General features: G+C 31.7%; 2 protein-coding genes across 4 annotated transcripts; one reads left to right on the plus strand and one right to left on the minus strand.

Annotated features, from left to right (window-relative positions):
* Nucleotides 1-11,341: 11,341 nt before the first annotated feature.
* LOC103832939 (B3 domain-containing protein REM19) lies at nt 11,342-13,271 on the plus strand. The gene is made up of 4 exons (XM_009109049.3): nt 11,342-11,649; nt 12,186-12,453; nt 12,531-12,730; nt 12,797-13,271. The coding sequence occupies exons 2-4, from the start codon at nt 12,225-12,227 to the stop codon at nt 13,007-13,009; spliced, it is 642 nt and encodes a 213-aa protein (XP_009107297.1). The 5' UTR covers nt 11,342-11,649; nt 12,186-12,224; the 3' UTR covers nt 13,010-13,271.
* A 418-nt stretch (nt 13,272-13,689) lies between these two features.
* On the minus strand, nt 13,690-15,914 carry LOC103832940 (B3 domain-containing protein At1g49475). Of its 3 annotated transcripts, XM_009109050.3 has the most exons (3): nt 14,614-15,900; nt 14,053-14,494; nt 13,690-13,966 (listed from the first exon to the last, which is right to left on the minus strand). In XM_009109050.3, the coding sequence occupies exons 1-3, from the start codon at nt 14,746-14,748 to the stop codon at nt 13,962-13,964; spliced, it is 582 nt and encodes a 193-aa protein (XP_009107298.2). In that variant the 5' UTR covers nt 14,749-15,900; the 3' UTR covers nt 13,690-13,961. The 3 variants fall into 3 exon arrangements, with proteins under 3 accessions (XP_009107298.2, XP_033132907.1, XP_033132906.1); XM_033277016.1 differs by having other exon boundaries at nt 13,690-14,491; nt 14,614-15,914; XM_033277015.1 differs by having other exon boundaries at nt 13,690-14,494; nt 14,614-15,906.
* Between the last annotated feature and the right edge of the window lie 83 nt (nt 15,915-15,997).

Below are 15,997 nucleotides of genomic sequence, written 5' to 3' on the forward strand. Positions count from 1 at the left end.
CTGAATGAAAAAATAATAATTTTCAATTTTAGAAAAAAATCAAATTTTATATAAAAAAGGTTGAAGGCTATCACAATTTAGTTTTTTTTTTTTGATATTCCAGGTACCACAATTTATTTTCTTTAAAATTTAAAATAAAACTAGAGATTTTAAGGATTTGTTTTTAAACTTTGGGGTTATTTAAATTTATTTGAAACTTATTAATAGTTTTGATTAAAATGAGCATATATGGAGTAGTAAAATGAATATAATTTTAAAAGTTAGTGTATTAAAATGAACACAATAAATATTTGAGGTATTAAAATAGGTAGCAAGAGAATTTGGATATTAAATATCTTAACAAATTTAAATGGGGTGTTTTATGAAACATTTCATTAGTAGTATGGTATTTTAATTTATATATTTAAAAATTATTTATATTTAGATATTTTTTACTAAATCTAAATCAAATTACTTTTACTAATTTTAACTTTGATGTATAAGATTAAATTATATAGTAACTTTCAAATGAAATTTGCTAGATAGATTCTTTATGATTTTATGATTTTTTTGTTAGCTCATAAGAAGCTAATTGTAATTTCACTGGTATTTGATTTATTTTTCATTTGATTGAATAAGAAGTATATATTTATATTTCAAATCAAATTTTATATTTTTGGAATTGTTTCCTTAATTTAAAGTCTACTATCATCTTAAAATCGTTTTCACTGTGATATTGTATATTCAAAAACTCACTTTCCTCCCACCAATATTTGTTCTTATAAATTCATCAAAAATGTGGAAGCCCCCTTGGTCCAGTGGTTTGACTAAGGGTTCATTAATGCTTCTACACCAGGAGGTCTGTGTTTTGATTCCCAGAGAAGGCGGAATTATGCGAATTAACAGAGAAAAGACTTATAAGAGATCTGCAGCATTGTGCAATGAGTACCTTCAAGCGTGGATCCGATAGGGCGGCTCAGGTGATGCAGTTAGACGTGAATCTTTATAAGGCAGGTAGAATTATCGGCTGTAGAATCGTCTGTAATATTTCTCATAGTTTGTAATAGCATAATTATCCAGTGTTAAAAAAATTCATCAAAAACACTTACAAAAATGAGATTAATTTTTGAATTCGTTCTCATCCAACTCGAAATAACCAAACTCATTTTTCTTGCATTATCTATTTATATTCATGGTTTTGTTATTGATTTGTATATCAAGAGTTTTTAAAAAATATGTGGCAAATGTTTTTCTATATTTTTGAAATGCTATGTTGATATGCAAGATATTTTTTTGGGTTGTTTGGCTCATATAACGTAAATACATATTTCTCTCATTTGTTCAAAAATATTAAGTTCACTCTAGAATTCTGTCTCTTCCGAAAGCTAAGAGAAAATCTTAGTTTCAATTATTATCGTTTTTTTCACAATCCACCACAAGATAGGTCTGTTCTACATCCTTGGCAGTAAAAGTACTAGTCAGTAGTCAAATTGCTTTTCTCATTCGACATGGATATGGGCAGCTTTGACGATTTTTCTGCCATTTTGTCGGAGCTATTGCCACTGGAATGGCGAGCTTTGGTTGTGATTTCTTAGGTTATGGGTTCTTTTGACTCTGAGATGCAGGTCCCAAGAGGGAAGGCTAAACATATTTTCTTGTATTGCATCATGTCACCATGTCCCTTTTAGCATATGCTACTCAGAGCCGTGCCTATAGCATGATTAAAACACATTGGCCTTAGGCCCCAACATAATCTAAAATTTTAGGGGCCCTTAGTTGTAGTAAATTTTTATAATTAACCACTATAAATCTCACATAATAAGGTTTCAACATAAGTTCAGTCTTCATTTTAGTAAACTTGTTAGGTTAGTATATAACTAAAAAATTTAGTTATATACTAACCTAACAAGTTGAAATAGAGGCCATGGTGGTTCTCGGATTGAGCAAGTTTTAAGATAGTGTCGAGATTTTATAACTTATTGGATTGAGCAAATTTAAGATATATTTTTCAAAAGGAAATCAAGAATGAAACTGATAGTACATCTTTCTGTTTATTGATCTCCATTGGGGAAGTTATATGATATCACCAGCTCTCAAACATTTATAGATATAGATATCTCATCCAAAACTACTACTGCTTTGGTTCTGGACACTGTGTAAAAAATTTGAACTCTATAGAGGAAGAATTCGAAAAAGTCCCGAAACATTACACATGAGGATATATTTTTATGGAGGAATACAGAGGAAAAATACAAAAAAAAGGATTCATGCATAAGGGCCGTCTCAAACTCTAGAGAGACCCTGTTCAAAAAAAAAAACAAGGTTCTTTTTTATAACCTAAAATAATTTATGACAAAATATTGTTATAATGTAAAATGGATATACCAGTCTAATTTTTTCATCTAAATAACGCCATTTTTTCTAGCTTTTTTTTGATGCAAAATCATCGACCAAATCATCAAACTTGATCTTCTCCAAAATATCATTTTCAATTGCAATCATCGCTAGCCCATTTAATCTTTTTTGTATCATCGTTGTCCGCAGATATGACTTCAACAATTTTAGTTTCGAAAAACTTATCTCTGCAGATGCAACAGTTACAGGAATAGTTAGTAAAATTCTATAAGCAATAATAGCACTTGGAAAACAATTAGCACGCATCAAATAATTCAAAATATCAATAGGATAAACTATCTGTTTTGGCATAACTTCTCTAAGTAATTTTAATTCTATAAACAATTCATCTCCACTAACGTCAAAATTCTCACCTTTTTTAAAAGCATTTGCAAACTACTACAATAATTATTTAAAGTCATATCATCTAAAGAAAACCATTTTTCAGGGTTAAATAAAAAAACCAAAAATCTTTTCATACTCTTGATATTGTTCAAACCTTTTAGTAAGTGAAGTAATTGCTTAATCAACTATGCATAAAAAATACTCAATCCTAAATAATTCCTCACTAGATTGTGGAACAACTGAAGGTAAACTTGTTGAGATCTCATCAAATTTTCTTTTTTTTTAATAACACGTTTTTGAGGAAATATTGGATCAACACCTATATCTATAGCAATTTTTCTAGCAGTTTCCAAAGCATTAGAAAAACCAGTATCTCTATACTTTTTGAAAAACTCTACTAATCCCCTAACTTTTTCAATAGCAACATCAATAAGCATATTTTTAGACTGTAAATTTTTACTAACCAAATTAACAGCATATAACATTTCATACCAAATAACAATGCTCACCAAAAACTCAAATTCACCAAGTTCATTTGTAGCTAAGGATTTAGCTTCACTTCTAATCATTGAATCATTATCACTTTCAGCTACTTGAAGTAAAGCCTCACGGATTTCTAAAATTTGGAATCTAATTGCCTTAACACTATTTACACGACTCTCCCAACGAGTAGATGACAATGGCTTAAGTGTAAGGTCTTTTATATTATCTTTTAAAATATCCCACCTCTTAGTAGATTTAGCAAATATTGTGTAGATTCTTTGTGTCATTCCAAAAAAATCTTTAGCTTTTCCACAAGTATTAGCCATATCACATAACATTAAATTAAGACTATGAAAACTACAAGGAGTATAAAACGCTCTTAGATTTACATCTAAAAATCGTTTTTGTACTCCTTGATGTTTTCCTTTCATGTTTGCACCATTATCATAACTTTGGCCTCGTACATAATGTATGTCAAGACCCAAAGACAATAATTAATTTTGTAAGACTTCAAAAAGATTTTGACCACTTGAATCATTCACATGTAAAAATCCTAGAAAAGATTCTTCTATTTTAATAGGATGAGAAGAATAATCTACATACCTCAATATATATCATAGACATTTGTTCTTGGTGGCCACTGTCAGGGGTACAATCAAGTATCACAGAAAAATATATTGCTTGTTTTATTTTACTTAAAATTTCAGATTTAATTGCAGAAGCAATCAAAATTATCAATTCATTTTGAATATTATGGCCAAGGTAATGAAAATGAATATCATCATTTATAATTATATCCACATGCTCTTTGATAACTGGATCAAATTCATAACATTTCAATTAGTCCTAAAAATTTCTCATTGTTATTTTCATACAGTTTAGCATTAGTACCACGAAATGCAAGATTATGCTTTGCAAGAAATTTTACAACAGAAATGATCCTAAACAAAACTTTTCTCCAATGATCTTTTTCTTTTAAAATTAGTGTTTGAGTCACTTTATCAATAGTTTGATTTTTCTGAAATCTTAAACGCATATCATACCAAATTGTCATATTCTTAATATATGCAACACTTATTTCATGCTCTCTAAGCCTAGAACTAAGATGTGCCAATCTTTAAAACCTTCATTTGATAACTGACATTTTCCAGCAAATTTTTTAAATATTTTAGAGCAAAAACAAAATAATTTATCAATATCCTTACAATAGACTAACCAAACTCTTTTGCATTTTTCTCGTTTCAATAAAATTCTATTGTACCACTTTACAGAAAAACATCTATTAAATTTATATTTTGGACCCTTTTTAATTGACATATCTCTTTTAAGACCTTTTCTACTAAAACATCAATCATCTTAGAATCAAGAACATTCCAATTTCTTGGATCAAAAATATCAAACGTATACAGATGCTCATCATTTACTTTTTCCAAATCATCATCATTTGAATTCAAACAATCAGCATTTTTAAGATCATTCTTACAAACATCATCACAATCATTATCATCTCTAGGCATACAAACATCAACACTATCATCAATTTTATTCATATCTTCTATATTTTCATATTCATTGTTTTGAGTGGAAGAAACATCTTTTGGTTTTTTAATTAAAAACTTATGAAAAGCACCTCTTTGAGACTCAATTTTTCAGTTTCTTTTTTCTTTTGACGTTTTTTGTATTCACAATCAGGAGCCATAATCTATAAAATAATAATAGAACAATAGAACCTGGATAGTGGTTAGATAAAAAGCTGTAGACTCTAGATTTGATCAGACAAGAACTTGGAGACTCTTCTTTTTCTCTTCACGGCAGAAGAAGAAGAAGCTACGACAGAAGAAGCTTAATTAGACTTGTCTTTTTGTTTTGTTTACTTTTTTTTTTTGGAAAAGTTGGTGAAAAAATTATATATTTCTATCCATATTTATAATCACAAATTAATAATATTTTCCTAAATATAATCAAATTAGAATATTAACTTTCTAAACTTACATTGTATATTAAAATAAACACCAACAGCTATTTTTTTTACTTTCCAAAATTTATAATTGATATAAATGATAATTACTTCCTAACTTATTGTCTTTTTGTTGGTTATGTTAACAAAATAAAATTTGTAATTAATAAAAACGAAAATTAAATTTACATATAGCTATGTGATTTTTTTATAAATATATGATTTTATATTTATACTATTACTAAAATATAAAAAATTATGGGCCCTCTAAAATTTTGGACCCTGTTCGGCCGCTCCACTTGCACGTGCAAAAAGACAGCCAGGCGTCCATAATCCTCATATGGTTGGTGGTTCATAATTGATTATTAATAAAAGTGAAAAAATGGAAGGAGAAACAAAGCTGGGCTGCATGTTCTATAACATACATATGAATCATAAGATCATTTTTCTCTCTTGTAAATACACATGAGAGATTTGGAGGATGCTAACTTAAGAACTCTTTGTAAGTGAATACTCCACGGAATGGAACAAGCATGAAATGAACAATATAATCACTGAGAACCACCATGGCCTCTATTTCAACTTGTTAGGTTAGTATATAAGAACATTCAGAATAGGCTAAACTCAATTTGAGCCACATGGGAAGGGATAATTCATATGGAGGACTAGCACTATGGTTCGTCACAAGCCTCTCCTAATCAATACAATTAAAACAACAATATTTTCTTTAGTTTTTCAAAGTATTTACAGGAGTGCCACACTCTATTAATTTTAACTAAAAAATAGATATTATTTGAAAAAAAAGGCTTGCAATTTATATTTTTAAAGATTATATTGTCCATGAAATCTTGCAAATTAACAAAACAACAGCGATAATTTGTGTGTAATGTTTGGAACACAGAGTATATTCCACAAATAAAATATTCTCAAATCTTTTCAAAAATTAGAATTTCTTTAATAAATACAAACTAACTACGTGATTACATGGATCCTCATTTTTTCTTCATTTCTTATTTTACCTGTAAAAAATGAGAAAGAAAGTGAGAAAAAAGCGATTCTTATGACTTTTCCCCCAGAAAATATAAGGAGTTTCGGCGATTATGCATGATTCGAGCTCCAGTGATGATGATTCGAGCTCCGATGATGACGACTCCAGCTCCAGCGATGACGATTCGAGCTCTGGTGGTGTTTTGATTTGGTTTTCTCTTTTTATTACACACAACTACGAATTGGTTTATTACAATCTGATATTTCTTGTTTAAGTTGATTGGTTTTGTTTTCAGTACTATGAAGTGGTGTTTTTCTTAAATTAAATTTGGTTACAATGGTGTTGTTTAGGAGAATAGTTAGTTGTATATCACGTCACTTGTATAATTTGGTAAAGTGATTCACGAATTTTTTTGCAATCCAAATAATTAAAAAGAGAGATGGTTTGATGAAGACATACAACACTTGAGCCAACTTACTACAAAGATAACAACTCAATCAGATTCAAACTCAACAAAAGCTTATGCTGATAACAAAAGAAGGCTTTTAGCTCAAGAACGCAAGCACAAACGAAGCTTTGTGGCATTGATTTTGATAAGTCTTTATTGAAGCTAAATGAACTCTCTTCAACTCTCTTACACAACTCTTATACTTGAGCATTCATGAAAGAAACTGTAGTAGGCGGTTTGATAAGGAGGCGTCCCGCGGGACGGTCCGCGAAGGCCTATGTATTTTTCGGTACGGGTTTGTGCCGGTATTTTGAAGACCGCAGCCCGCGCGGGACAGGCCCGCTGTAACCCGCTCGACGACTAACCCGCTGCGGTACGGGATAGAACGGGATGGGTAAACCTGTTTGACATCTCTATGTATCATACGTATCTATATTATATATTATCATCTTCCAAAGACTATTCTATCACCTTCTGAAACCAAAACTGGCGGCTGTTATGAGGATCACTGACCTCACTAATATCAAAATTTTACTTATTTGACTTATGTGGATCCATATTCGATATTTACCAAGTGTATGCAATTATTTTTTTATTGATACACATTACAGACCAAACGTTTTGCTAATTGGGATAATTAAGAGTGTGCGTCTCTCAAAACACACTTATGTTGCTTAAAAACAAGAACAATGGCTCTGAAAGGGGCGGTCAACAATCAACACGCCTTTTCAAAACTGAAATGGAATTGTTCAGGTACTATTGGCTTCTCTTTTAGGAATCTTTTAATGATATGTACATAATTTTTGAAGAAAGAAATTCTCTGTAACTAAAAAAAGTAACATATTTTCAAATTGTTATATCTGAACCTTGCTCTCGACAATATAATTTGCTTTGTTTAGCTTATCTTAGTGTTAGCATAGCCATATAAATTTACTGTATAATCTTTGATGCAATAAAGGATGGATGTTAGTTATACAGTAATGGAGAATCACATTCGGTCGAGAAAACTGACTGCGGAAACTTAATGTCAAACATTCTTTAGTTTGCAGGTTTTCAATAATGCTAAACATTATGGTATCTAGGGATTGATCTTCAAAAATGAGATATATTTATCAAGTTTGGTTAAATCTTGAAGTTTTTTCTGTTTGTTGCGTTCTCTCATCATTTTTACTGTTCTTTCAATAATGAGAGTGATTATTTCGGAGTAGAAAAGAATAAGCTTACTGAAAAGGCTTGGTTTGGGAAAAGGAAAATACTGGAAAAGCAAGACAAATTTTTTTTTTATAACGTCTGGTTAATAAACGACATTAAGTTTGTCACAATAGGTTCTACAGTTGAGTTATTTTATATTAAAAAATACGATACGTTTTGAGATTATACTAATCGAAAATAATTCAAAAATATACTAACTAGAATTATTTTCAAATAATCAAGAAGTATAGAGTGCCACATTAAATAAAGTATTTTTTTGTCAACAACTTAAACAGATTCATATATACTCTGCAAACTAGTAGCTATGTATCCATATAGATAATAAATATCGGTTGCTTCCTTGCATTGCGTGTTATACTGTCTGCCTTTGAATTATGCGTCTGTGGTATATGAATGAGCTCTGGACTGTTGAAACTTCTCTGATCGTTATGTCTTCCAAGTAACTTGCAAAGTCTGGTCATTTGTGTGGTTCCGAAACCATCTTCACCAACTGAGAATAATTTGTTGCAAATGTAAAAATAAACTATTTTAGATTCCTCATACATTTCATTGCCCAAATGAAAGCTAATACTATAAAACGCTTAGGCTTAACAACTGAGAACAATCTGTTGCAAATGTTCTATATTCAATCGTTCCATTAAGTGATGAGTTAATAAAACACCACTATTACCACCACATCATGATATCATTGTTGTCTTTACTTCTGTAAGCTAATAAATATGTATACACTTATAAAAACTTAAAAGAAAAACTCAAAACTAATCATCGATTAGTCCTGATTAATCACCAATTTTCTTTAAATCGCTAGGCGTAGATCGATCGTCCGACTTGCACCTGGCGTATTTCTGAACATTTGGTCTAACAAACATTTGCCACCAAATTATATCCACAATTTATCATCCTTGTTAGTTTGTCCAAAGTTATAATTTAAAATATAAAGTAAAATTAAAATGTTAAAATACATGTATACATATGGATCTTAAAATATATAAAAAATATTCATAGCCAATTTTGTGCATATATATAAAACAGGTAAGATATGCTGAAATGTAAAATAAAATAACAGTTAAGGTTTATGGAAAATTTCCATGCCATTGTATTAATTTTGAGAAGTCTTCTCAACTATTTGGTAAGAGAGTGCTTGAGAATGAACTTCAAACAATAAAATTTTCTTTCGAAATTGATAATGCAGACAAGATGCGACCCTATTGGGAATTTCATAGGATATTAGTGGATCAAAATCCAAACTTTTTGCATTCCCGAAAGATAAGTTTCAACATAGAGTCAGTGAATGGTTTGCTTGATGGTTATCAAAAGGATGGAAGGAGACTGATAAAAATTGCATTGGCTCTTCCAACCTATGTTATGCTCAGCTTCCTCCTCCTCTTGAATATTTGTGAATAGTGAGTACCATTGAACGATTCTGGTTAAACTCAAATCCACATAAAAGAGTGATGCATTTGGCAAAATGGAAAATTTTGTAGCCCAAATGATGGAGATGGCCTTGGTTTCCGTATAATCCATGAATTTAATATGACATTATTGACAAACAAATTGTGGCCTATGATACAATTCTCAGACTCTCTTCTTACAAGAGTTTATGCTGTGTGGTAAGTACTACAGACTTAGTTTTCCTTTGTGATCAGTTGCTATTGATAGCTCTTCTCACATATGGACAAGTTTATCATAGCTAGACCATTACTGGCTCTAGGGATCAGACAAAAAATGCATTCAGGTTTTGAGATTACAGTGTGGGAAAACTCATTGATTTCAACGATTCCTTCAAGGCCAGCTCAGCCTAGTGTTCTAGTAGTTCATCTAAGGATGATGGTGAGTAACTTTATTCATGGTGAGCCTAATGAGTGGGATATGGAGATGTTGGATCGTCTAGTTGTACTAGAGGGTATATAACGTATTCAGAGTTTGGCCATAGCCAATCCATTATCGGTGGTTAGTTTTGTTAGACCTATACAAAGAGTGGTTAGTATACTATAAATCAGAATATTGGGTTGCTAGGAATTTTATGAACCACGAGCCATGGTACTAAGTCTAATATCAATAAGCTTCACCTCATATGGAAGATCATAACAGGACACCTAATGGAGAATCTGACACATCATCATATATGAAGTGATAATCATTGTACTTGATGTTGGGATCATATATGAAGTGATAATCATTGTACTTTGATGTGGGGATATAGATGAATCTATAAATCATGCCATTGTTGAATGAGTACCATTAGCTTTACAAAATTGATATTATCATCTACTCATTTTTGCCCATCGATTTTTCAATTTCCCAGTTTTTATACCAACTTGGACTATTTGTTCAGGGGAAAATGATGTTGAAGACCCTAAGTTGGATAGAAATTCTTATCCATGGATAATTTGGTATCTCTGGTAAACTCGAAATGAAAAATTATTTAGAGGAATCATAAAAGATTCTTTAGACCTAGTAAGGCACGGAGGTGAATGTCGAGTGTGGTTTGAAGCAAATGTGAAGGACATACATAAGGTGCAATCATTACATCATACCAATGACATCTAAAATAGTATGCTTGTGAGCATTTATTTGGTGGATGGATCATGAACTCTTAAATCACAATTTAGTGGATGTGGATGGGTTTAGAGAAAATCTTCAAAACATGATCAACTTTGAGAATAATGAATCAAATGATGCACATTTCATCTCTGGAGCTGGAAGCACTTTTTTAGACTATGGAAAGTATGTTAGAATACTCAATATATCAACATTTTGGAATGGACTTTAAAGATATATGATTTCAATGATTCAAGAGCAAAAAAAAATATGACCAAGATTTTCAATGGAATCGTAGGAGTTAGCTTAGAATAACGATTTAAAAATTCTTATATTAGCCTTGTTCTTTTAGAAGACGATGCGTCAGCGGCTACCGATCGAAAACTAAACATCAAAATAAACAAAAAGACGGTGGAAAATTGATTCAGTCGACGCTGCGACTACTTTCGCAAAGGTTTCCGATGACATCGGTGACGCTGCTAAAACTAGCAGCAGTTAGAATATCGCTGCAATTACTTTTTATAGGTAAAAGCACCGCCTTCGGTGTTACTGTTGAGACGCGTGAACAATAAAGCAGTTATAAAGTTGGCCGCAAGCCACTGACGCAGCGTCTTCTAAAAGAACAAGGCTATTGTCTAACATCATAGAGTGTAAAACAGAAGTGTGAATTCATTAGTTAAAAATGGACATGCATTTAACAAAAATTTGTTTTTAGTTATATTCAAATTTCTTAAACCAGATTTTGTTTGAGTAATAAAATAATATTTTGATATTAAAAAAATTCACTTGAATTTTAGTTAGTTAACAAAAAATTTTGAAGCTAACAATATATTATTTAGATTAAATTTAATTATTTTTACCCAACAAAAAGAAAAGAAATGAAATAGAATGTCAAAAGAAATAGTAAGAAAAAAAAAGACAAAAGCATTTATTATATTATTACCAAAAAGGAGAGTAAAATTAGGTGAAAAGGGTAGTTGGTGGGGGCGATAGGCTCTTAATTAGTTAACCAAAAAAAAATAGCCCAAAACGAGTCAACTCACCGTTTCGACTTACCGAGTCAAGTAGAAACACAGACAGATTTGTCTCGCTCGAGCTTTATTAAGGTCAAATTGTGTTTTTTTCTTCTCTCTTCAAAACCAGAGAGAGTGAGAAAGACCCTCTGACCAAACTTGGTTTCAGATCTGAAAAAGGGTTTTAATATCGAATTATCCGGCGTCGTTCCATGATCATGAGCTGGACTATCTGAACATGCCAGGCCTTGTCTTCAACAGCCTTGTTACTGTTCAACTAAACCATTAGGTAAATTCTCTCAAAGGGTTTTCTTCTTTCTGCATTTGACTTTGTCAAGTTTTGAAGACTCTCTTGTTGGGTTGCTCGATTAAGTTGAAAACGTGTGTTCTTCTGTGATTTGGGATCTATAGTCTGTTTTTGTGTTCTTTGTTTAGTCTTTTTGTTTGTGATTTTATGTTTCTCTAACAGCGAAATGAGATGGCTTTAAGTTGTTTGAAGCAGTTTTACATGTGATACTGCTAAGATTGTGTTTTGTTTGACTTTGGTCTTAGTTTGTAACGCATCATTGAAACCCTGAAACATGTAATAGTGTATCTGTCGGCTTAATGGAGGAGAGAGAGAGAGAGAGATAGAAAAAGACAATGAGTGGACTTCATAGATCTGAAATCATGCCTCGTTTTGACTCTTAAAAAGAGTTTAGCTTTGATACTGTGGCTAATTAGTTGACTTGAATGATGGTTTTAACCAGACAGAACTCTCTTTTCTCCTGCCATTGTGTGTTTATTGATGCTTGCTGATTCTAAACTACATTATGTGTGATACAGTTAACCACTAAGCAGAGCTGACAACACAAAGACCATTCAATGGATTCGACACACAGTGAGTTCAACAAACGCGCTAGATTGTTTGAAGACCATCAAAACAAAGACGCCAAGGTGATTCATCCAATGATCCCTGAATCTACCACACCCCTTGATAAAGGGTATGACGCTTCTACAACCACTCAAAACTTGTTTAACGAATCTAAACCTGAAGTGGCGACGCCGAAAGTACTTAAGAAGAGAGGAAGGAAGAAGAAGAATCCTAACCCCGGTAAGTATCATATACAGACTATTTTGTTCTGAAAAATAGTCAAAAAGATTTATATTTCTTTTTGTTGTTATGTGCAGAGGAAGTGAACTCGTCTACTCCACGTGGAGATGACTCAGAGAACCGCTCAAAGTTCTACGAGAGTGCTTCTGCTAGGATGAGAACTGTGACTGCAGAGGAAAGAGAGAGAGCCATCACTGCAGCCAAAGCCTACGAACCAACCAATCCTTTCTTCAGAGTTGTTCTGCGACCATCTTATCTCTACAGAGGCTGCATCATGGTATTATGATTCATGTTGAAGATTTGGGTTTGAAAAGGTCTAAACTTTAACCTGTTTTTTCAACAGTACTTGCCTTCTGGTTTTGCTGAGAAGTACTTAAGCGGGATATCTGGTTTCATCAAGATCCAGCTAGGGGAGAAACAGTGGCCAGTGAGGTGTCTTTACAAAGCAGGGAGAGCTAAGTTCAGCCAAGGATGGTATGAGTTCACGCTGGAGAACAATATAGGTGAAGGAGATGTTTGTGTGTTTGAGCTTCTCAGTACTCGGGACTTGTTCTGAAAGTCACTGCCTTTCGCGTCAACCAGTACGTGTGACTAACTCTTCATGAGCGGTCTTCGTTCCCAAAGTTTTCATGTAGGGTCTTTTTTTTTATCTATTTGTGCTGAGTGAAATTCAGGTTACTATGCTTTCAATGTGATTAAGTACTTGAAGATTTGAGTGAAAAACTCTGTAAGAGTGGGTAGTTAGGGTCAAAAGTAGAAGTTGTTATTACTTTATGTGAATGTTGACTATGATGTTGTTTAAGGGTTTTGGCTCCCAACAGAAGTTTCACCATTTACTTAGTTGGTGAGCTAATGATATGACTACTTAACATGTATGATGTAATAAGATAATATCACAAAATTTAAAGACTAGGCAAATTCACTTCAGAATGAGTTTAAACACAATACAGACTCATTTCAACATAAGACATCACATTACACAAGCAGTCCAAGCTCTTACTACAATTAATCGTAAAGTTCTTGCAAGATTTAGACAATGACAAGCACACATTAGGTTACAGTAATTAAGCATGCAAAGCCTATTTAAGAAGCTACAAACTGCAGAGTCATTTGTACTTTTTGTAGGAAAAAAAAAACAGAAAATACAGCAGTTTTAAGAACTTCCCTTCAACATAACTCTACAACAAATATGAACGACCAAATCCAAAATGAGATGGCTGCTTAACATGTAGGATGTAAGATGATAATATAAAGGCTAGGCAAATTCAGTTCAGAAATTAAACGTAATACAGACTCATTTCAACATTAGACAATACATTACACAAGGAAGCCAAGTTCTTACTACAATTAAGCCTAAAGTTATTAGATCTAATACATAATAAGCACACATTATATAACTAAAATTAAGCATGCAAGCCTGTTTAAGAGGCTAGAAACCGATACTATATTAAGAACTTCTCTTACTCCTCCTCAAGGCTCTCTTATCTTCTTGAGTCTCATCCACAACATTAATCTACAACAAAGATGAACAACCAAATCACACACATGAGAAGAAGGAGAAAAACCCACATGACTTTAGTTTAAGTCTTGAAACATTACCAATATTAATCGTCTCAAACTTGACGTTAACTCTTGGTTTCTTCTTCAACAATTTTTCCAAGTCAATCGCTTCTTCATCACTGGAATCATTATCACTACTGTCAACCCTAGTAAACCCTTCTCCATCATCAGTGTCCATAACTTCCATCACCTCATCATCATCACTCTCAATGACATGAACTTTGTCCATTGGATAATCAATCTCGGAAGCAGAGACATCAAAGATCATAACACGAAAACTTGAGTTCCCTTCGGAACAAAAGTATAGAAAATGACCTTCGCTTATAGAATGAGCCTCTGCGAACTCACTCCAACCATTGTCAAACCAAACCTCATTACCGGTTCGTTTGATACCAATCGAACGCTTGAAACCAACAGGAGTTTGGATGGTCACAGTGTCAGTGAGTTTAGGACCTAATCTCACAAATCTTGCCGGAATCTTCTATATAATCCACACATGCATGCAAGCAAGTTTCAAACAACTTTTATAAAATTAAAAAAAAAGGGTAATAATTTCGGCCTAACTGATATAGTAATAATTTATCTAATGTTTTATTTTACCATCATTTTTTCCTTGATTGTTGAGGGGAGAATGACCTTGATGAACTTCTTCACTGCCGGTTCTGGCTCTGGTTTTTGCCTGCGTTGAGATGCTGCCGACGTGATTCGAGCTGAAGCTCTCCGAGTAGTGTTCATGTTACTCTTGCTTTCTTTTTTCTACTCTTACTTTCTTTCTTTCTTTCTTTCTTTCTTTCTTTCTTACAGAGAAGAGGAATATGAAGAGAAAAGAGTTTTTTTTTTTTGTTCTTTCGTGTTAGATAATGGTTAAATTGATTTAGACAAGTCACAGTAAATAACGCGTTGAATAGTTAATGTTTCCAACTCTTTCATATTCCCAAGGTTTTCTTTACTTCTCTTGGATTAATTTTTCTCCACCAAAATCATTAAAGTTGATAAAAAAAATGAGAGAAAAGGTCTTTCTGAAAAAAAAAAAAAACGTAAGCCACGCCTGAGAACACGGTACAAACAAAGCACATATAACGTGACCCCAACGTAACTCAATTATTGGTAGTCAATTTTTAATCAATACGGATAGATAGATAATCAACGTATATTTTTACTTGATAAAATAAATGAAAAAAGTCTAAAATAATACTATAAGGTAACAATATTTTCTCACAAAACCCAAAAAGTTATTTAATTTAAAATTTTTAATTACTAAAATAATCAATTTAATAAATAAAATAATGTAAAACTTACATAAATATGATAATTATATATTTACTATGTGACTTTCCCGTGCTCATGCACGGGTAAAAACATTTGTGAAATAATTGAATTTTAAGAATTATTACATAATTTATTTTGTTTGTATATAAGTATTAGGTTATATTGTAATCTATATATATGATAAACAAAAATTAGTATTAAGTATCATTATTATCATCTTAATTAGATATGTGATTTTTAAATATAATATTTTATATTAGTTCAAGTATTTATTTTTGGTTTATTGAATTATTTTATTTTTTTAAACCGTCAACGATTTTTGTTTGTTTTCTTAATTATGTAATTGAATTATTATTTTCTTACCTTCAAGTAGTTCAGTTCATCCTCTTATATTTGCACATATATCTTGTAAAATTTGTGGGTCTGATATATGTTATTTCAGAAAATAGGAGAAATATATTAAATCAAAGTTGCATTAATAAATGTAACTTGTAATATTTTTAAAATTCACACATTTATGAATATATAAAATAATTAAAATCATAACAATGGGTTGATTTGATTCTTCATATTTTGATCAGTTTGGTTATTTATATTTTGGGTATATTGAGTTCTATTTTTTAAAATGAATCATGGGGAAATTACATGTTTTACCACTTTCATGGTACCACTTTTCATTTTTACCACTACTAATGAGACATTTTCAAAAATACAT

The sequence above is a fragment of the Brassica rapa genome, chromosome A08 (assembly GCF_000309985.2).
Source record: "Brassica rapa cultivar Chiifu-401-42 chromosome A08, CAAS_Brap_v3.01, whole genome shotgun sequence".
NCBI lineage: Eukaryota > Viridiplantae > Streptophyta > Magnoliopsida > Brassicales > Brassicaceae > Brassica > Brassica rapa.

Bases quoted from the DNA above. Each gene is read 5' to 3' on its own strand.
- LOC103832939 (XM_009109049.3), top strand. From the start codon at position 12,225: ATGGATTCGACACACAGTGAGTTCAACAAACGCGCTAGATTGTTTGAA. The intron at 12,454-12,530 runs GTAAGTATCATA...TGTTATGTGCAG, and splicing joins GAAGAAGAATCCTAACCCCG to AGGAAGTGAACTCGTCTACT. The intron at 12,731-12,796 runs GTATTATGATTC...TTTTTTCAACAG, and splicing joins TCTACAGAGGCTGCATCATG to TACTTGCCTTCTGGTTTTGC.
- LOC103832940 (XM_033277015.1), bottom strand. From the start codon at position 14,748: ATGAACACTACTCGGAGAGCTTCAGCTCGAATCACGTCGGCAGCATCT. The intron at 14,495-14,613 runs GTAAAATAAAAC...TGGATTATATAG, and splicing joins CAATCAAGGAAAAAATGATG to AAGATTCCGGCAAGATTTGT.